Source organism: Neomonachus schauinslandi, chromosome 2 (assembly GCF_002201575.2).
Source record: "Neomonachus schauinslandi chromosome 2, ASM220157v2, whole genome shotgun sequence".
Classification (NCBI taxonomy): domain Eukaryota; kingdom Metazoa; phylum Chordata; class Mammalia; order Carnivora; family Phocidae; genus Neomonachus; species Neomonachus schauinslandi.
Window position 1 is genome coordinate 199,062,457 of NC_058404.1, and position 20,666 is coordinate 199,083,122.

A 20,666-nucleotide genomic window follows, 5' to 3' on the forward strand; every position below is an offset into this window, starting at 1 on the left:
GGATCCCACGAGTTCATGCAAGTCAAGTGCACTTAGAATGGCGCCCCGCACATGGCGAGTTCCCAGTCTGTGCTAATGCCAGACCTCGTCCTTAGGAGGTGATGGGAGGGGGGACAGGCCTCACACAGCCACACGGGTTTCAGCGTGGGCCCGGGGGACCCTGCCGCAGGGGCCATGGGAACTGCGTCCCAGAGAGAGGCAGCTCAGCCGGCCTCCGAGTGAGGAAGAGCTCGGGGTCCTGGTGTCGGGCTGTGCAAACCTGTCGGCTAACTGCACGGCTCCTGGGCCTGGGGTGGCAGTTACCAGGTAGAGTCGCAGGAATCCAAGCTGAACTGGGTGAGGACACGCTGGGGCAGACGGGCTGCTTGCCATCAGGTGGGAGAGAAAGACCGTAAACCGATACAGAAGTGAGTGTGTGTGTGTGTGTGAGAGAGAGAGAGAGAGAGAGAGAGAGAGAGTTCACGTAGCAACAGGTGCTATTTGGAAAAATAGAACAGGTACAGGGTCGGGGTGAGAGGGTTGCAGGGGTGGTGCCAGGTAGGAAGGGCAACCAGGAGGGGACATAGGAGCGGGGCTGACGTGGGCCGTGTGGATCAGACTCGGGCTGACGTGGGACCTGAGAATCTCTTTCTCCCAGCGGACCTCCTCTGATTGCACCTCATTCTTAGGCTGGATCAGGGGCTTCCTGGAGTGGCCAGTCTGTCACAGCCCTGGCCACATGACGAGGCTGCTGTCTTGTTCCTGCAGTGGCCTGGGAACGGTTAGGGGCACACTGTGTCTTCTCGTGTTCATCTCTGTATGGCTGGTGCTCAGTTCAGGGCCCTGCACAGAAAGGTCCCCAGGGACCTCTGACATGGAAGGTGATAGCTTTGGTTCTGCAGTTGGATGGGTGAGCACTAGATGTTCCTTCTCATGCGCAGCCCCAGGGGACGCAGCGTGAGCATGGGCCAGTGTGTGTGCATGCATATGCATGAGTGTGGGTGTGAGCGAGTATGCATGTGCGTGCACACGGATGTGGGTGTAGGTATGTGCGCTCATGAATATGAGTGTGTGTGAGTGTGCACGTGCACGAGCATGAGTGTGGGTGTGAGTGTGCACGTGCACGAGCATGAGTGTGTGTGTGCATGTGCACGAGCATGAATATGGGTGTGTGTGAGTGTGCACGTGCACGAGCATGAGTGTGGGTGTGTGCAGCATCGGGGTGCACGCCTGCCTGGCCCTGGGCCATTCTTGTGTTGCTGGTTCTGTGCCTGAGCTTCTAGACTCTCTGCCTGAGATGAGAGCACATGGTGTGCCTGGGCCTCTGCCCTGCCCATGTCCCCCTGTGTCAGATATTCTAGGTCAACTCCTAATCTCCCCTTCCCTTTCCTCAAGGCACAGCTGCCCAGGGTCCCCTGGACTCTCCCAAGTCACACCTGTTCCTGGAGAAGATCAGAGCATCACTGGCTTAGCCAAGTCTTGGATCTCGGTCTGCCTCCCCTCCTCCTGGCAACATTGCTTCCCCGCCTGGCAGCCTTGGCCTACATCCAGGACTCCAGCCACTCACTGCCATCCCCAAACCATATTTCAAAGTTATTAAAAGAACAAAGGAGAGGAAGAGTGAAAATAAATATGCCCTGAAGGTTTGGGTGTCTCATGAATAAAACATTTCCCCTCCCCCAACACTTCTAGAAGCCACAGTCTAGTCAAGGTGAGAGGCAGGAGGGCAGACACCTAAACGCTAAAGACAGAACATTGTGGGATACACAGGCTAGACTGCGGTGAGGGTTTTTATCTGGCTTGTGTAGAAACGGCTTTACAGAGGAGAAGGCTACTAGGGTTTTAAAGGATGAATAGGAGTTCACCAAATCAACAAGGTGGAGTGACTCCCTGTCTGTTTCCTTGGGGGGCTGGGCACTCAGCCTCCAAAACCCAGGGATCTAGCATGAGGCCCAGTGCAGAGCAGCTTGTCGGTAAATAACAGCGCCAGCCTCCAGTGGGAACAGCTCAGATTCGGTAAAGAGCTGCACACAGCTGCGTGGCCTGGGTGACATGGGAGGAGACAAGGAAGAGGCGAGAGGAGGAAGGACCCAGATGCCCCTGTTCTTTCTCCTCCTCCGGGCTTGGCGGATGGTTAAGGGCCGTCTGGGGATGTGAGTGAGACACAGAGCAAAGTCTCAGATGCTGGGAGGGAAATAAACGGATTCCCACGGGCCACCCCATCAAGAGGTGATAATTGCATCCTTCCCACCAGATGAAAGCCTCATAAACTTCCTGGGGGCTGGGAGGGAGTGTGGGGGGGCACGTCACTCCCATTACTCAATGTGGAAGCTAATTGGCCTCCTGGCTTTCTCAGAATTTATTTGCACAATTTGCCTGTCATTTAGAAGCCGAGATGCTTAAACGTTTATTTCTCCATCTCGGGAACACCGATTACCGTTTCATATTTACGACGATTTGCTGGATGTGTAGTGAGCGGATACGCTGGCTATTTCAGGGCAAGTGAGTCCTCACTGCCATTTTGCTGGTGAGGAAACGGAGGCACGGGGCAGGGTCCTGCCTACAGCCACCTGACAAGTGGCGAGTGGATCTGGGAACCATCAGGGAGCCCGGGGGAGGTGCCAACACCCCCACGCCAGGCCTCACCACTGCCCCCCCCCCACCGAGTGGCACACACACATAGTTGTGAGTTGGCCCCCAGGAGACTCCTCCCATGTCACCCTCCTCTCCCAGGAGGACGGAGAGTTCGTGCGATGTGACCCAGCCTTTCCAAATTGGCTAGAATATGGAAACTGGAGCTGAAGGGAGCAGTACCTCTGATGCTCACTCATGGGACTCTGGCCACCTCCTCGGAGCCAGGCCAGGCCCAGGAGCAGGGGATACTAAGACTCAGACCCAATCCCATCCCCAGGCTCTTTGTTTCACTGAGGTCTCCCTATGCCCAGAGCAGCGCTGGGCACAGGGCAGGTGCTTGGTAAGTGTGAACAAATAAATCCAAATTAGCTGTGTACCAGCATCCCCTTCAACAGACATGAGCAGAGCGCCCACTATGTTCCAGGTTTGGTTCTGGAAGCCAGGGACAGACAAGGTGGCCTTGCTATGCTCCCTGCCCTGTTGGAGAAGGACAAGGACAGACGTTCATGGAGTCTTCCAGCAGGACACCAGTGACCATCTCCACGGCTCTCCTGGGAGGCTGGGACCTCCTTCCCACTTCACGGAGGAGACTGGGATGCTGACTCTGGAGCCAGACTTCCCTGGGTTTGGATCCCGGCTCTTGTTTCAGCTATAAAATGGGGTTGATAATCATGTGCCCCCTTTACAAGACTTCGGTGAGGACTGAGGTACTATAGGGCAGAGTGCTTGGAAGACACATGCTGGCCTCGGGAAGTGCTTATGCTCATTCCAGATCAGGAGTTGGCGGAGGCTCATGGAGGCTGAGAGCCTCGTCCCTGTGGCTGAGGCAGTACTGGAACCCAGATCCTGGGACTCCAGAACTCTCTCTGCCATGTCTCACAGCCTCTCCCCGAAAGAAAGTTCTTTCTTTCTTCGGCATGACCTGCAGCTTCACCTTCCCGGTCTCTTTCCGGCTGAGCCTCTGTCCAGGCGGCAAGAATCACCAGTTCCGGGCCTCTCTCGGGCCCTCGGCAAAGGGCTTGGAATCCACAATGTTCAGCCCACCGGTTCTCCTGGATACACGTCACCCCGCCTCATCCCCACATCAAGTCTGGGAGAAATAGCCGTCTCTGCTTTGCTCACGAGGAGCCCGAGGCTAGAGGCAGGGAAAAGCTCACAGCCACCCCACAAGGAAGCAGCCCAGCCAGGACCCAAACCCGGCTCTGGCTCAAATCTCAAAGGCCCTTCAAGTCCTAAAGGCTCACTGTTTCACAAAAGAAGTCTACATGGCTTCCCGCTTGCTGGAACCTTCCACGTTCCACGTCTTACCTGCAGCGACGTCACCGTGGACAGGTCCTTAAGCTTTCCTTCTTCATCTTTTAGGTTATATCCCTCAGGCCTTTTATCTCGTTCAGTAATCTTCCATAATTTGATAGTTTTATCTTTCAAAACAGAGCAAACAAACGAGATGCATGATTAACACCAGCACAGAGCACAGTCCACGAGATAGGGCTGCAGCACGCTGGAAATTCCTTGATGGCAGCGTGCTCTTGGACACGCGGGTTCCTGCTCCTTCTATGCACCCACGCCATGCATACGGGGTACCTGTCCTCATCCTCTGGCTCCTCACAACTTCTGGGTCAAAAGGGAAGGCCCCTCCGAGGGCAGCTAACGAACCCTCTAAACCCACTCCCAGAAAGAGTGTATAGACGTAGCGTCCTAATTTTGAAGCCCTGCAGGGGTAGACAAAAAGAGGGTAACCTGCTCGCTCTTTCTGAGCAGCATTGGGCCCATCCGGAGGGCAGCTTCCCGGTGGCCGCACTTCTCTGGCCTCCTGCCATGAACATCAGAAGAGGAACCTCGTGGTGTGATGGTTCATCTTCTACGTCAGTGTGGCTAAGCCAAGCCACCCAGATATTTGGCCAAACATAGGTGCATGTTGCTGTGATGGTATTTTTTTTTTTTTAGATGGCATTAACACTTACATCCACAGAGTGCTGGGCTGAGGCTTTATTTGTTGTTGCAAAACTCTAATGCTCTTCCTGCCTCAGTAGTGGAAGCCCATACAGACATAGGAGCCAGAAACTCAGAGTATGGAAAACTGAGCCCCCCACATGGAGAGCAGCTGTTCTGGAAAGTCCCACAGCCCTGTGATGGACTTTATGGGAATAAGAAATAAACTGTTGTTAAACCACCAAAAGAAAAAGAAAAAGAAAAAAAAATCCATAGAGTGAAGCAGACTGCTCTCCATGCTGTGGGTGGGCCTCATCTAATCAGTTGAAGGCTTTAAAAGGACTGAACTCCCCCAGAGGAAGAGAGAATTCTGCCAGCAGGTGGCCTTCAGACTCAAGCTGCAACACTACCTCTTCCCTGGATCTCCAGCCTTCCAGGCCACCCTGCAAATTTTAGATTTTCCAGTCCCCACAATCATGTGAGACAATTTAAAATAAGTCTCTTTCCATATATCTGCATCTACATGTGCATCCCTACCTACCTACACACACACACACACACACACACACACACACACACACACACGCTCATCGTATTGGTCCTCCTTCCCCGGAGAACCCTGACTGCTACTGTAGCCAAAACAAACAGCCCTGCTCAGGAGAAGGAAGAGGGAGACAACTGGTATCATTAAACCCTTGATAGGTACCCAAGGACATGCCGTTCGGAAAGGGTGCAGCTGGAATCTAAACCCAGGGTCAAGAAGCTTTGAGGGTGGGGTGTAGAGAGCCCCTGGAGCTGACCTTCCCTCCAGAGGGGCAGGAAGAGAATGACACGTCCCACTCAAGCGGTTCAAGGAAAAGCAACACGTGTGTGCGGCCCCGTAGGCACCAGCCCTGTTCTAACCCACTATGGCCTTACGTCATTTCGTCCCCCCAGCGCCCCCATGAGGCAGGCACAAGCATAGCAACTCGGATGCGGAGGTGGCAGGGCCGGGATGTGCACCACAGGAGGGGCTCCTGTCCTCGGGGAGGCCCTCACGGCCTCCACTCCCCACTGGCTGAGCATGGCCCTAGGTCAGGCACCCTTCGTGGGCTCGGATCCTGAACTTGGCACAGTGAAAGATGAGAACAGCAGGAGGCCTGGAGGGCAGGCCTGGAGGGCAGGCCTGGGGTCAGGAGGGGTCGGGGTGGGGGGTCGGGACTGACGGCAGGAGGGACAGCAGGCTCAGTGGAGAAGTCCGCAAAGGCTAAGTGGAAGGCGACACCGAGTGGGGTCTAAGGGATGAGGAAGGGGTTGGCCAGGTGAGGGGCAGACTGGGCGGCCTTCCGGAACAAGGGTTGGTGGGACTGAGTCCGAGCAGTTTCGAGGATGCCTTAGCAGCCGCACTGAGTCTGGGCTCTGTTGGGGAAGGCAGGTGGCGTCACCGTGTGAGGCTCACACGTGCTGCGCAGGGCTGGCTGGTCTCAGGGTGCTGGCTGGGTGTCATCCATGTCACCCTTATGCAACCCAGGGGAGCTGCACCACCCCGCTGCCCAGGTGACAGAACCGAGGCTCAGGGAAGCAAGGCCACCGCCCCGAGGTCACAGGGCTGGGTGGAGTCCAGGCCTGTCCTCCTACCCTTCAGACACCACTGATGACAGGGGCGAGAGATGCAGGAGGGCGAGCAAGGGGAAGCCGAGCCTCCGGCCCCGGGAGCCAGGCCCCGAGTGGGGCACAGCGAAGCAGGAGCCTGGCCAGGAGCCTCCCTGGGGCAGAATGGTCAAGTGGCCAGCCAGGGTCCTAAATCCACGCTCCTGCTGCCTGCCCCATGCTCTCGAGTGAGAACCCCACCCAGGGGCTCCGGGATTCCAGAAGAGTTAGGTTTGCCTCCTTCATGGGGAATACCAAGCTCCCTCCACCCCCATCCCCAAGGACAGTAATGACAGAGATGTCCCCGACCCAGCCATCCGTCATAATGCAAACAAGCCCCGCGTCCCACCGCTTTCCCTAAGCGAGCTGGGAAAGAGCATTTGATGGCCGGCGCTGCCAGCTCAGGCGGGCCCCTCACCATTGGTGGACAGCAGGGAGTGGGCTGCATTCTGCTGTGGAAGCCACTTGATCTTGTTGATTTTCTCCTCTATCTCCAGACTCTTGAGGTAATCGAACTCCGGCTCGTGGCTCTGGAAGGTGCTGTAGACATCATACTCGCCCTGGCTGTGAGGCGCATTTTTACTCTGCAGGAAAACCCAGACAAGGGGGCCTGAGCTCCAGCATGGCAGGGGCAGGGGTGAGGGGCGCGCCGACCAAACCCTCCGAGAGCCCAACGCAGCCGGGCGGCCCGTGTCCAGCAGGGCTGGGGGATCCGGTGCCAGGGTCAAAGAGACTCTGTATTTTAAATGGCCGATGACTTGGTGTGTGGCTGTGGCCAAGCCCCATCTCCTCCTCAGTCCAGCAATCAGGCTGGCTCACATTACCTGAGCACCTACTATGCGTGGGGTGCTAAGTGCTTCTCACTCCCCGTCTTGTTCCATCTGCACGGCCCCTCTGTACTGGGCACCACCACGATTCTCCCCATTTTACAGATGAGAAAGTGGAGACTCAGAGGTGAACTGACCGCTCCCCCCAAAGGCCATGTGTCCACTAAGTGCTGTCACTCACCCCTCTGAGGTCTGTCTGACACCAAGGCCAAGGCTCTGGCCTGCTCTTCCATTCTGAGTGTCCAACTTGGTCCTGACTCATGGATGTACACATCTTGGAGTAGACTTTACATGGAGGCAGAATATTCTGGAATGTCAGACTGGGGCCAGGCCATCGTCCTGACTTTCCTCCATGGGCCCATCCTGGTTTAAGCAGCAGAGCTCCTAATAACAAGGACCCTCGTGGCAGAGCCCTCAAAATAGTGAGGTGCTGAGTCCATCATGGGCACAGGGCCGGCTTTCTCAGCAGACAAGTTCAGTGTATGTGGTAATAGGAAGCTTCCACCAGACGTATAACCCGCCTGGGAGCAAACAGAGACAGTCAACCAAGTGCAATTTCAAGTCTCCTATTAATCTTTTCTGAAAGCATCTATAGCTATATTTCTACACCTGTCCTGCTTCTGGCAAGCTTTCAAGTTCTTCTGTATGTTTGCTTCTACGTGCCTTCAGCTGCCATGAGCACTGTCTATGACTAAGGTCACTGGGACCGGAATAGAGAAAAAAAGGAGAAAAATTCCAAAGTCGAGAAACGTGCATCTATCCATTTAATTTCTTTTTCTAAAACGGAGGCTTGGCTTTGCAATCCCTGGTGGGCTGCCCAGGTCCTTCTCGTGAAATCGGCACGCTCTGGCCACAGGGCTGTGCTCGGGTAACAGATTTTCAGCTGTCCGCTTTCCGCTATGTGTCCTTGCTAAGCTAGGTGACACCCTCTGAGCTCCGGGCTCCCCATCTGTGACATGAGGATGCTAATAACACCTAATGGCACCACTGGGGTTGTCGTGAGGGAGGTTACGGGGGGAGAGAGGGAACACAGAGAAGTCAGACCTCGAGGAACACGCTCTGGAATGAAATGGGGCAGGGATGCATCTGCAACATCTCCCCTGCCCCCTTCATCCCCCTCCTCCCCACTCTCCTTCTCAATCCCCCCTCCTCCTCGTCTCTTCCTCACCCCTCTTCCTTCTCCCCCTCCCCTCTCCTTTCCTCGTCCTCCACCTCCTTGGTGTTCGCCATCCCGTCTTCAGCATCTAATCCCTGCACGTGTTCGGTGTGTGGGTGGCCCCCTCTCTGAGGCAGGGTGGCGTGTACGCAACAACACATGGCCTTGGTTTCAGCCCCTGGTCTTTACTCACTAGCTGGGCGACTTCTCCAAGTGTCCTCATCTGTAAAATGGGTGTCGGTCCCGACCCTCTGAGGTGGGCAGCAGAGAGTAAACGAGAAAAGTGTGTAGAGAAGGTAGCAAGGTGACCACACATAGTAGGTGCTCAACAAATGGGGTTTTTTTAATCATGAGGTTCTTACAGTGGTTCAGAAACAGCGCCCCTGGGTGGGTTGTTCCGGGCTGCTCTTGTCTTACCCGAAATTCTGACGGACAACAAAAGCCTCGCGACGGTGAGGCCTGGGGCTGAGCCAAGTTGCCAACCCCAGCCAGAAAGCAGCCCCACGGCTGCAGAAAACGCGACTGTCCCCCCACCTCTGACCAGGACAGCGTCGGCTCACCCAGGCGGAAGGCAGAAATCGGAGGCTTAACCCAGGGCCCCACAGCTGGCCCTGCCTGTCCTGAATGTGTCCCCGGGGCCCAGGACAGAGCCAGCAAAGGCCTGCGTGGGGCGTGGCCCCCCTCCCACGGCCACCAGGTCCCGCCGCACCTCTGGCTCCCGCTGGAAAATGACAACCCGGCCACCCTTGTCGCCTGTGGCCAGCAGCTCTCCGGTGTGGTTGAACTCAACAGTGGAGATGATATCGGCTGTGGGGGGAGAGACAGGAAGGTGTGGCTCATTAGGACCCCAGAAGTGCAGAGCTCAACAGGACAGGCCCTCCGCCCCCCAGAGCCTGCACCCTTGGGCTGGGCCACCATCCAGAAGCAGGGGCACTAACGAGGGGCCGATGGTCCCCCGTCCCCTCCCAGCTGGCCGCGGGAGAGAGACCTGTTCACAGGCTTGCTTCCCTCTGTCTCCTTCCTACTTCCTTCCTTCCTCCTTCTCCTTCCTTCCAGAAACAGTTTGGGGGTTTCATGTGCTGCCTAGGTGAATGGGCCACAGTCTGACACTAGCCGTACTCTGGGGGCCCCCGGGACCAACTGTGGTCACCCCTGCCCATCATGGGTTCCCCATCGGTGGGACCCCCATAACCTTCACACATTCCTGGCCTGGACTTTGTAGGCCCCAGAATCTCTGATCCAGCTTTAGCACAGAGCCTCAGCCCTGATCGCTGCCCCCACTCCATCTCCTACAGCGACCTGAGTCCCGGCGTGTCTCGGCCCGAAACCCTCCACTGGTCCCCAAAACCGGATGCTTCTCCCTCCCAAAGCCATCATGGGCAGCTTCCCCTGTCAGGTGGTGGCAGCTGCATCGTCCCCTGGCTCAGGCCGAAGACTTGGGGTCTCTCTGACCCCTTTCTCTGTCTCCCTCTCCAGGCGCCGTGTCCAGTCCTACTGGCCAGGCCTTCACAATGTATCCAGATTCCTCCCACATCTCCCCGCCTCTCACCTGGAAGATTCCGAAAGCCTCCTAAAGGATCGCTTTGCTTCCTCCCTGCCCCTGCTTAAGCTAACCTAGCAGAGCATGAGCGACCCCGCCCAAAACCCTCTAGATCAAATCCCCATTTGACCTCAGAGTAGAGCAGAGGTCTCAGAGTGGTCCACAGCCTGAGTGGTCTGCGAGCCTCTGAGGCAGCCCACATCGGAAGCCCAAACCTTTACCCTGTTCCTGCACAGAACATGGCACTGGGCCCCTTGCAGCTTCTCAAAAGTACCGGCTACCTCTTATCTCAAGACCTCGAGTGATTCTCACTTTCCTATTCAATAAACACCTTTTGCTTTTCCAACCAGTGCCTGTTAGAGGCAGCTTCTGGCCCGCACTGGCTTTCTGAGCCGTAAGTAAACGCCAGCTTTGACAGCAAAAGAAAAGAGGAGAGAGAGAAGGTGGTTTAGCAGCGGGATGATGGGCTGGACATTTTCATTGATCACGATAAAAGCACATTTCATTGAGCTTAGAAAAACAAGACAAGATGGGGAGAGCAGCGGGACGGCAACGTGTACCCGCCCGCTGAGCACGGAGCCGGGAATGGGTCGGGCCCTTCACGGGGCCGCCTGGCCTGACCCCGGAGCCCAAGCACCCCGGACCCGGAGTTAGAACCCAGCGGTGCCGGGGTCCCGGACGCCATAGCACCAGTCCTTGCTTTTCCTACTGGCACCCCCTAAGGGGCAAAGAGCAGGATATAAAATTGTGTATAAAATGTTTTTAATTATATACACCAGTGATCACAGCCGTGTTAAATGGCAAACACACTGGGCAGAGGGAAGAAAACCCGAAAAATGACCCCCCCCACCACATTAGCAGAGGGTGCTTTGGGGTGGCTGCAATAAAATATTTTCGTTTCTTTTCCCACTTTCCTACATTTTCTCGGTTTTCTGTAATGAAGGTAATTTTTAATACCTGTATTGGGATATAACAGATATATAAATGCACATATTTAATATATACAATTTGATGAGTTTGGACATATGCATAATTTATATTATTTTTATGACGGAAGAATAACAATGCTATTAAATTAAAACGCCAGTGTGACCACTGGTACCCAGAGCCAATGCAGTCCATAAATGCTGGGCCGTTACCATGGTAACAGACACTAATATCTGCAGGCAATTTACAATTTATGTGTCAGTTTCACATCCGCTGCCTTCTTTGAAACTCATGCCAGCCCCTGAGGGGGATACCGCTATTATTTCCATTGGCAGCTAGAGAGATAGAGGACCCTGCACAGGGACAACCTCCCGAGCTGCTCGCGGGCCAGTGGGAAGTCCTGGGTTGGAGTCTTGGCTCCAGCGCCTTGGCTGTGTGGCCTTGGGTTGGTCACACCACTTCTCTGAGCCTCAGTTTTGTAGCATGGCTGTAATAGGGTGTGCCCGGGGTCAGAAGCCCCAGTGGGACCATGGGGTGTGAAGGTCTAGGAAGGTCTAGGAGGAAGGATCACGAGTGTGAGGAACGAGGAGTTACCAAAATTAACTGGACAGAAAACTAAAGCCCCCTCTCATCCTTGCTTCTGGCCTCTACAGACTTCGCAGTGGCCAGCTCAGAAGTGTGCAAGATGAGTTAATGGCTCAACCTTACTATGCAGGTTTGGGGGTCCTGACCTCCAGCCCCGCGCTAGTCCCATCCTGGGAACATCTATGGAGTAAGCAGACCATGGCATTGCTTCCTCACACTTTGGGCTGGTAGATGTTTCACCACTGGCTCATTGCTATTATCCTTATCAATAAAACCTTGAAATCAGAAAGTCCATTCTCTCATCTTGGAATATCTGACACATGTCCAGTCCCAATACCACCTCCTCCAGGAAGCCTCCCAGAGAGCACCACTGCCCCCCCAGTTCAGTGGTCTCTCCTACAACTACAGTCTCATGCCCACTCTGTGCCCCCTCATTGAATGTGGACCCCTTCCTACATGGGGGTGTCTATGTCCATGTTGCCTCTCATCTTGACCACGGAAGGGTCAATAACATCAACTCACGTGTCTTAAGTGCTCATTTGCCAGGCCCTGTTCTAAATCTCTCCATAGGAGTTTTTGCTTCTAGCCTGATGGCTCCTATTGGATCAACTCTCTCACCAATCACAACTATAAAGCCTCGACAGAAAAATAACAAAACACAACTACCTGAAGGCACTGGAGGGGACCAAATGCAGGTGGAACATGCAAGAAAATTAGCAATCACTCACCTAGTGAGCCATTTTCATGGCTTTTAGTCTGAGAACAGGCCCTAGCCTGTGTCCTATAGCTGCTGAAACTCAGGTAGAAAGTCCTACTCTTAGGTCTCATAAACCAGGTGACAGAGGCTGGGGAAACCCTAGTAGTAGCCGGAAAGTGAGGGAGTAAATTCTAGAAAGGGGGATGCCTGAGGGGGGCCCCCGAATACAGCACATAAACTCTGCCCAAATCTTTGGCCACAAAACACGCACACACAACAGACTCCAAGCAGCCCAGCTAAGACTAAAAGAAGTGAACTGGGGTTTGTGCCCATCACCCCAGAGATGGGGTTTGCAGTTGAGTTCAACCAAGTTAACTGCTCACAAACACAAAATAAAACAAAAATGCTCTTTGGAGGGACATACGAAACATCTAGAGTCTCTACAATGTTATCATTCACAATGCCCAGGATATAATCCAAAATTATATGAAGACACACAAAGAAATAGCACATCACCCATACTTAATGTAAGGATAATTGATGGACACTAGCCACGGAATGCCCTGGATGTTGGAATTAGCAAATGAAAAAATTTAAAGTAGGTATTATAACTATGTTCAAGGATGTAAAGGGAAATTTGCTCCCACTGAATGAAAAGAAAGGACATTTCAACAGAGAAAGAAAAACTATTTTAAAAATAACCAAATGGACATCCTATAACTAAAAAATACAGTATCTGAAACAGAAGACCACTGAATTGCTTAACAGAAACTTTGAGATGACAGAAAAAAGACAGTACACTTGAAGATACGTCAATACAAATTACCTGATGTGAACAATAGAGAGAAAATAAATTTAAAGAAGAAAGAACAGATCTTCCAGGATCTGTAGGTCAATATCAAACATCTAACATACATGTAATTGGAGTTCCAGAAGGAGAGGCGAGAGATAATAGGGTAGGAGAAAGACTTCAAGGGATAATGACTGAAAAAAATCCCCAATATGGGAAAAGACATCAATGCACACATTTAGGAAGCTCAGTTAACTCCAAAGATGATAAATGCCAAGAAAACCACACCCAACCATTAAACTGCTGAGGACCAAAATAATGATAACATTTTATAAGCAGCTAGAATAAAACCATGTTGCATTCAGAGGCACCAGGACTCAAGTGACTGCTAATTTCTCATCAGAAATACTGGAGTCCAGGAGTGCCTGGGTGGTTCAGTCGTTGATTTCAGCTTGAGTCATGATCTTGGGGTCCTGGAATCAGCCTCGTGTTGGGCTTCATGCTGAGTGGAGAGTCTGCTAGAGATTCTCTGTCTCCCTCTCTCTGTGTTCCTCCCCCGTTCACGCTCTCTCCTTTCTAAAATAAATAAACAAATATTTTTAAAAAGATACTGGAGGGGCACCTGGGTGGCTCAGTCGTTAAGTGTCTCCCTTCAGCTCAGGTCATGATCCCAGGGTCCTGGGATGGAGCCCCGCATTGGGATCCTTGCTCGGCGGGGGGGCCTGCTTCTCCCTCTCCCACTGCTTGTGTTCCCTCTCTCACTGTCTCTCTCTCTCTCTCTCTGTGTGTCAAAATAAATAAATAAAATTAAAAAAAAAAAGATACTGGAGTCCAAAAGTCATTCAAAGTGCTATTAAAAATCTGTGAACCCAGAATTCTGTATCCAGCGCAAATATTCTTCAAGAATGAAAAGCAAATGAACACTCAGTTAAAGCCTTCCAAGGACCAGAAGTCTAACCTTGGCACAATCCTACTGCCCTCTCATCATTCTCTCTTTACAGATAAGGACACTGGGTCACTAAGAGGCAAGACACTTGCCCAAAGTCACACATGCAGTGGGGCCTCTGCAGTGTGGGCTTCTGGCATGTCCCTGCACCCACACCGTAGAGCCTCACGGTGCCACTGGCTAAAACCTCAGGCTCAGGGTCCCAACTCAGCCACCGAGTGGGGTCTGCCAAGCCCACCCTGTCATGGGTGCTCCAAGTTACCCTGTCATGGGTGAAGAAAAATCCCATGAAAGCCCATGCTGCCCTTCCACTTGGGAGGTCCCCTCTGCCTTCTGCTGCAGCCCTGGGGAGTCCCCCAAATGGCAAGGCTGGGTTGGAAGAGGCAGCTTGGACCATGCACAAGGAGAACCAGTCAACTCCCTGGAATTGGGCACCATGCAGCCCTGGCAGGGGAAGCCCAGAGCTACCTGGTCAAGTAGGCAGAAAGCCATACTATGGTCCAGTGTAGGCTTAGGGAGAGATCAAAGGTGGTGTTTGATGTGACCAGCCACGTGACAGGTCCACATTGGGATCTGGAGCCAGGGATGGTGTTGTGGGTTGAATGGTGTCCCCAAAAAGATATGTTGAAGTCATAACTCCCAGGACCTGTGACTGTGATCTTATTTGGATCATCTTTGCAGATGGTCAAGTTAAGATGTGGTCATACTGGACTACAGCAGGTCCTAAATCCAATGGCTGGCATCCTAATAAGAAGGCTACATGACGACATGGGGACATGGGGACACACAGGGAGAAGGCCATGTGACAACAGGGGCAGAGACTGCAGTGAGGCATCTGCAAGCCAAGGAACTTCGGGGACAGTGGTCACCACCAGAGCTGGAAGAGCCTGGAAGAGATGCTTCCAGCAGGCTTCAGAGGGAGCATGGCCCTGCCAACACCTTGCTTTCTGTCTTCCAGCCTCCAGATGGTGAGAGTAGGGATCTCTGTTGTTTTAAGAGGGAGAACAGGGCTAAAACAAGAAACTGTGCACACACCAGCCCTGGAGGACACTGGCTGCATGCACCCTGGGCTGTGGCTCCTGTGGGTGCCACGTGGGGGAGGATCAGCCCATGGATCCCCGGGATACCCACTGTGGCTGTCACCAAGAGGAAGATATTTCAGTTGCAGCCCTGGTCCGTGCTCGCTGTGTGACCTCACCCAAATCACTCACCCTCTCTGAGCCCTGACTGTTGCATTGGTAGGATGGGAAATGTCATCCCTAACTGGCCACAGTTCTCCTAGGGTTTATGTGTGGACTGGAAAGTTCTCTGGAAACTCTGGCAGAAGCCTGCAAATGCGTCAGGGAGATTAAGATGCTCGTCAGGGGGGACTCTCCCCTGCTCGTCCATCACCGTCCGTCACCATAAGTGCCGTCGACACCATTAATGATCCGTCAGATGTCGGGGCTCACCGCAGAGGGGGGCCTCGGAAAGTCCAGCTTGATCCTTCTGATGGGAGCATTGCCTTTAATTAGTGTTGTCAGAGGCATCAAGCTGATGAGGAGGGAGGAGCAGGCAAGAAAGAGGAGGGAAGAGGAGTCTGCCTGCTGCAGAAGGAAGCTCAGTGAGAAAAAGGAGGCCCTTGTGGTTGCTGCTCTCCCTCTCCCGGACCCCCACTCCACCTTGAAACCCCAGGCCAGCCTGCTGGAGGATGAGAGGCAGGTGCAGCAGGGATGAGCCACTGCAGCTGAGGCCACCCTGGGCCAGCCTACAGCCAGCAGGTCGGCCTGCAAAAGGCAGCAGAGACACCTTCCTGACCACAACTACCGCCGATGTGCCAGTGAGCACAGCCAATGTGCAAGGAACACCCAGCTGACCCACAGACTTGGGAACAAAACTAAATGCTTATTGTGTGGAGCCACTGAGCTCTGGGGGCGTTTGTTAGGCAGCAGGGGCTGACTGGGACAGAAGGGCGCCCAGCAGTGCTGCATCTGCTCCGTAGATGACCTGTTTTTGGAGGTGGGCCAGTCATCGAAAAGGGAAGACTTTCCTGATCAGAACAAGCTCTCAACTATCAGCTAGGTTTCCAGGCAGGTGCACGCTCTGTCCCCCACCCAGGGTCAGCACTCTGACCACAGCGCTGTCCCTTCCCCATTCACCTGGACAGCTCCAAATGTTCTCCAGGTCTCAGCCCAAATGTCCCATCTTTGCGGAAGCCACCAAGCCCTCCATGCTGACACCTGGTTCTTTTGGGTAACGGGGGACTGTGATGGCCCTGGGGGTGGGAGGCAGCAAGATGACAGAGGCCCCAAAACCAGACTCGGGCTCAAGGCTTCCCCACTCACTGATGTGTGACCTGAAGCAAGTCCCATCCCCCGAGACTCAGTTTCCTCCCCTGGAAAACAGGGGTAATGTCATCGGACTCATAAGAGGCCTGATATGACAGGGATCAGGACGGCAAAGGGAGTGGGAGTTTTGAGAACCTGGACTTCGTGTGGCTCCGGGACCCTGGCCCCTCGGACCAGAACAGGTCATAGTAATAGTTAACCCTCCTGGTACTTCCTGGGAGCTGTTCTAGCACTTGACACATAGCACTAAATCCTCTTAGCTCCCAAAAGTTGGGAGTGATGCCATTGTCCCCATTGTACAGAAGAAACAGAGGCACAGAGAGGATTAATAACTTGCCAAAAGCTGCCTACCTGGGGCGTACAGGGTTGGGATTCCCTCCCAGGCAGGCTGGCTCCACAGTCCTTGAACTTGACCCCCAGCCTGGTGCTTCTCGAGATGTTTAAAGGGGTCAGAGATGAGAGTGGGGGGTGGGTGAAGACATTTCCTGGGAGAAAGCAGATACTGAGGGGAGGGTCCCCACCCACCTATTCCCTGCCCAAGCCTAGCAACACCTTCACAGAGCTCTGAAGTACAATTCCTGAAGGCAGGGGACCCAGGCCCAAGACCGGGAAAGCTGGGTGTTGGGGTATGGCTGTGAAGGGACACAATGGCTTGTGCCCATGTGCTTCCTGGGGACAGGAGAGAGCTGGTGTAGGTCATCTTTGTCCTATCTGCTGGCTTCCCAGAAGGGCAAGGAGAATGCTGGAGGGGGAGGCCACTGCATCCTGGGGCCAATGAAGGCCACCAGATACACAGCTGTGACTGCCTGGGTCAAGGTCTGGGTCAAGGTCTGGATCAACCTTCTGTGAGAGGTTTGGCAGGAAACTTCCAGAACAGCCAGAGAAGGACCCATGAGAAAAACAGGCAGCTCTATCCTACCCACCAGGGCCACCCAGAGAGGACAAAGCCACCAGAAGTAGGAGGTGGCCCATCCTCCTGGCGGCCATGCCAGTGAGTGGGGGCGGGGGGGGGAGCTGCAAGACCCAGCCCCAGCCCCAGCCCCACTGCCGGCCTGCAGCACAAGCAGGAGGGGGCTCAGAGGGGAAATGCCAGCTCTGGTTTGGCCTCTGGACCGTTACCTGGGCCTGGACAGCCACTACTGCACATGTGACAAGGGGCCACTTAGCTCCCTGAGGGTGACCATGGAGGCATAGACCTGTCCAAGGCCTCACCCAGGGCAGGGAAGCTGACCTCCCTAAGGCCTGATGGAAGGAGGGCGACACCAACCCAGAGAGGCTGAGCTCACAGTCCATACCTGCCTCCCGCACCTCTGCTCTCACCTGGGTGCCAGCACCCGGCCCACCGGGAGCCATGATCACGCTGTGGCTGAATTTCAGCCCCGGTCCCAAGCAGGTCTGTGAGAAGTTCCCTCCTGCCGCCCGAACGTGGTCGGGGGGTCGGGAAGCAGCTCCCAGGCTGCGGGCAGAGGCCGGGTGAGGGAGCTGGACTCTGTGGCCAGGACAGGGTGGGTCTCCTTGGACGGCGCTTGGGTCACACAGCTGAAGTAAAGTGCAAAGGGGCTGGTGGGAGGTTTGGGAGGGTCTCGAGCAGCGGCTCCCAGGTGCCACCACCTCCCACTGTGTGTTCAGCCGGCCAGAGCCGGGGACACTGGGAAAGCGTGGCTCACATAGTGCTCACGGGAGAGAGGGGTGGTGGAGGGAGGCCTGGGGTGGGGGTGGGGCTGGGCTGGTGTAGGTTATGCCCTCACAGCGTAGTTACTCCACGGGTCGGCCACTCTCTAGCAAGCGGGAGATCTGCATTCAAATCCCAGTCTTACGAGCTGTGCGACCTCGGACAAAGCACTTCACCTCCCTGAGCCCATCTGATCATCTGGGAAACAAAGATGGCCATCCACACCTTCCAAGGCGGTTGAAAGGCTGACCTGACATCCCCCAGCACGTGACAAGCACTGGGCAAATCCGTTTACCATTCATTTCTCCTCTCGAAAGAATGTTAATTAACAGGGAGTTGTTCAGTTATTGTTTTAAGGGAAAATGTTGGCTAGAGTTTGATATTTTTAATGTAGACTGTTGGATAAAAGATTAAAAAAATAAGTACAGAGTTTCTGTTTGGGATGACGAAAAAGTTCTAGAAATGGATAGTGGGGTTGGTTGCATGACACTGTAAATGTACTTAATGCCACTGAATTGTACACTTAAAAACAGTTAAAATGGTACATTTTATCTTGTGTATATTTTGCCATAAGAAATTCAATTTATTCGGGCCCACCCAGGGACGCCAAAAAAATTTAATTAAAAAAAGAGAATAGTAATTGAGCACCTACTGTATCCCAAGCACTGTTGCATACATGGGGGAGCTCTGCATATACACTCCCCACAGGAAGCTCACTCTCTAGTGAAGGGCGCAACCAATGAGCAAATTTTCGTATAAATATATATCATTTTTCTGGGGAGGGGGTGAGAGCTAAGATGAAAACAAAGGTAAAGGGGATGGAAGGGGTGGGAGGTGCTGTTTTAGTTGGGGAAATCAGGGAAGACTTCCTGGAGGAGGGGCATTTCAGCAGAGACCTGGGGGAGCCACAGATATTAAGGCGCGTAGCAGGTGCAAAGGCCCTGAGAGGTAGGAGTCAGCTTGGTCTGTTGCAGGTCAGCAAGGAGGGCAGCGCGTGCGTGGTGACAGGGGCAGCTCAGAGTGGCGGGCAGGGCGAGGTCCCTGGGCAAGGCAGGCCAAGGGGGACTTGGGATTTCATTCCAAGTGACAGGAGCAACTGCACAGCATTCTGGGCTGGGGCGCCACCATCTGACAAGGATTAATGGCGTCTGCTACCCTCGCGTGTGTCTCTCGCTAAGGGACATGAGCTCTTTCAGCGGCGGGCAGAGTCCCTGCCCTGCCCAGGAGCGCAGGCCTGGCACCTGAGGGCTCTCGGGAAACCGGGAAGTAGCGGGGGATGGCAGGAGCCGGCTCCATCCCCACCGCGCACGTGCCTTCCAGAGTTTGTGTGTCTCGCTCTGGGTCCTCAGCTGTTAGGAGAGGTGTCGGCATCAAGGTGTTTTTGTGGTTGCTGCTTTTATTTTAACATTTTAAAAACGGAGATATAATTCACGTAACATAAAATTCACATTTCAAACTGTACGTCAGTGGCTTTTAGTGCATTCACTGTGTTGTGCAACCATCACTACTACCTGATTCCAGAACATTCCATTCACACCCAAAGAGAGCCCCCGTGCCTACAGGCAATCACTCCTCACTCCCTGCCAGCCACTCACCTGCCTTCTGTCTCTGTGGCCTGGCCTCTTCGGGACACTTGCTATAACGGGGATCATACAGCTGGGGGCCTTCTGCGCTGGCTTCTTTCCCCCGGCATGTTCTCCACGTGGAGTGTATGCCACTGCTCAGTCCTTTCTCGGCTGAGTATCACTCCACTGTGATCAGGATGCTCTTTAGGACAGGTCCCATTCCCTTGAAGCAGAAACTCAGGCCCCAGAAGGCTTGAGTGGTGGCTGGGAGCCTGTGAGGGGCCCTGCACCCTGGGACCCCCGACCAGCTGAGGGGCTGCTGTGGGAGCCGGAGCGAGGGTGGGACGGTGCTGCCCCTTCCATGGGTGCTCCCCGAGGGGCAGGGTCCAGGCAGGCAGGGGCTGTGGCTGCTAGCTCCTCCCTGCCAGGCCAGATGGGCGCCTGCTGGGTAGCCGTTGGCCTGGCCCGCACAGAGGCAGATGGGCTGGGGGCGTTGCGGGGGTGGGTGGTAGGGGCAGCAGTGGATTTGCCCATGGTCAGCAGGACCTGGTCAGGCCGCTGGGTTTGACTTCGGGCCAGGTCAGATTGTGCTCCGAGCAGGGGCAACTCCCCAGATCTGACTCCAGCAGAGCCCCCAGGAATCATCCCTGAATCAGACCCCTGTGGGCCCAGAAGGTGGCCAGGGGGCCTGGGGCTAGCAACTGGCCTCAGGACAGGGGCAAGGTGTGAAAGGGACCCAGAGAAGACCACCTGCTCCCTGCCTGCTTCCTCACAGCACAAGCTCCAGGAAAAGCCCACGGTATGGTCACCTGGGCTTCTCTCCTAAAGATGAAGATTCCCAGGGCCCTGCTCAGACCCAGTGGATCAGAATCACTCGCTGACACCTGGAATCTGCATTTTGACAGGTTCTTCTGTGCTGTGCCAAGATTTGAGAGCCACTGGTAAAGCGCTGGGAGGTTTGAGAGTGAGAGAGTCTCACTTCCCTGGGGCTGCCTGAGCCTCAGTTTCCCAATCTCTACAGTGGGTACAATGCTATCATCTCTCAGGGTTGGTTGTGAGGACTTGAGGTGACATATACAGAAGTGTCTGATAATAAGAAACTGCTCAAAAATTGAACTGCAATCAGTACTATGTTGTTATTATGCACGTAAACCAACAGAATGATCTGGATTCTGAGAGAAAGGGCAGAGGGGAAGCATTAATACACGGCGGGGGGTGGTTTGAGATGTGGTGAACTGGCTGTTGGGGGACCTGGCTCTGAACCCCACTGAGTCTCAGCTTCCCCCTCTGTGTAATGGTCATAGTAAGAGCTGTCCATGCTGGAGGGCTCTAGAAATGGCAACGTGTTTTCACAGGCCAGGATGATGAGCCTGCTGTGGAGGGGAGGATGGAGGCCTGATGCCGACCCAGACTGACCACCAGTGTCGGGCCGGGCCAGCTGACCAGGGCCCTCCCAGCGC

The 20,666-nt window shown here is 54.3% G+C and overlaps 1 protein-coding gene across 1 annotated transcript in view; it reads right to left on the reverse strand.

Moving 5' to 3' along the window:
* Nucleotides 1-20,666, reverse strand: part of PPP2R2C (protein phosphatase 2 regulatory subunit Bgamma) — a 130,988-nt gene that overhangs the window by 41,025 nt on the left and 69,297 nt on the right. Inside the window, exons 2-4 of the mRNA XM_021677609.1 lie at nt 8,867-8,964; nt 6,593-6,758; nt 3,922-4,034 (exon numbers count right to left, since the gene is read on the reverse strand). Coding sequence (XP_021533284.1) covers nt 3,922-4,034; nt 6,593-6,758; nt 8,867-8,964 — 377 coding nt within the window. The remainder of the gene's footprint in view (nt 1-3,921; nt 4,035-6,592; nt 6,759-8,866; nt 8,965-20,666) is intronic.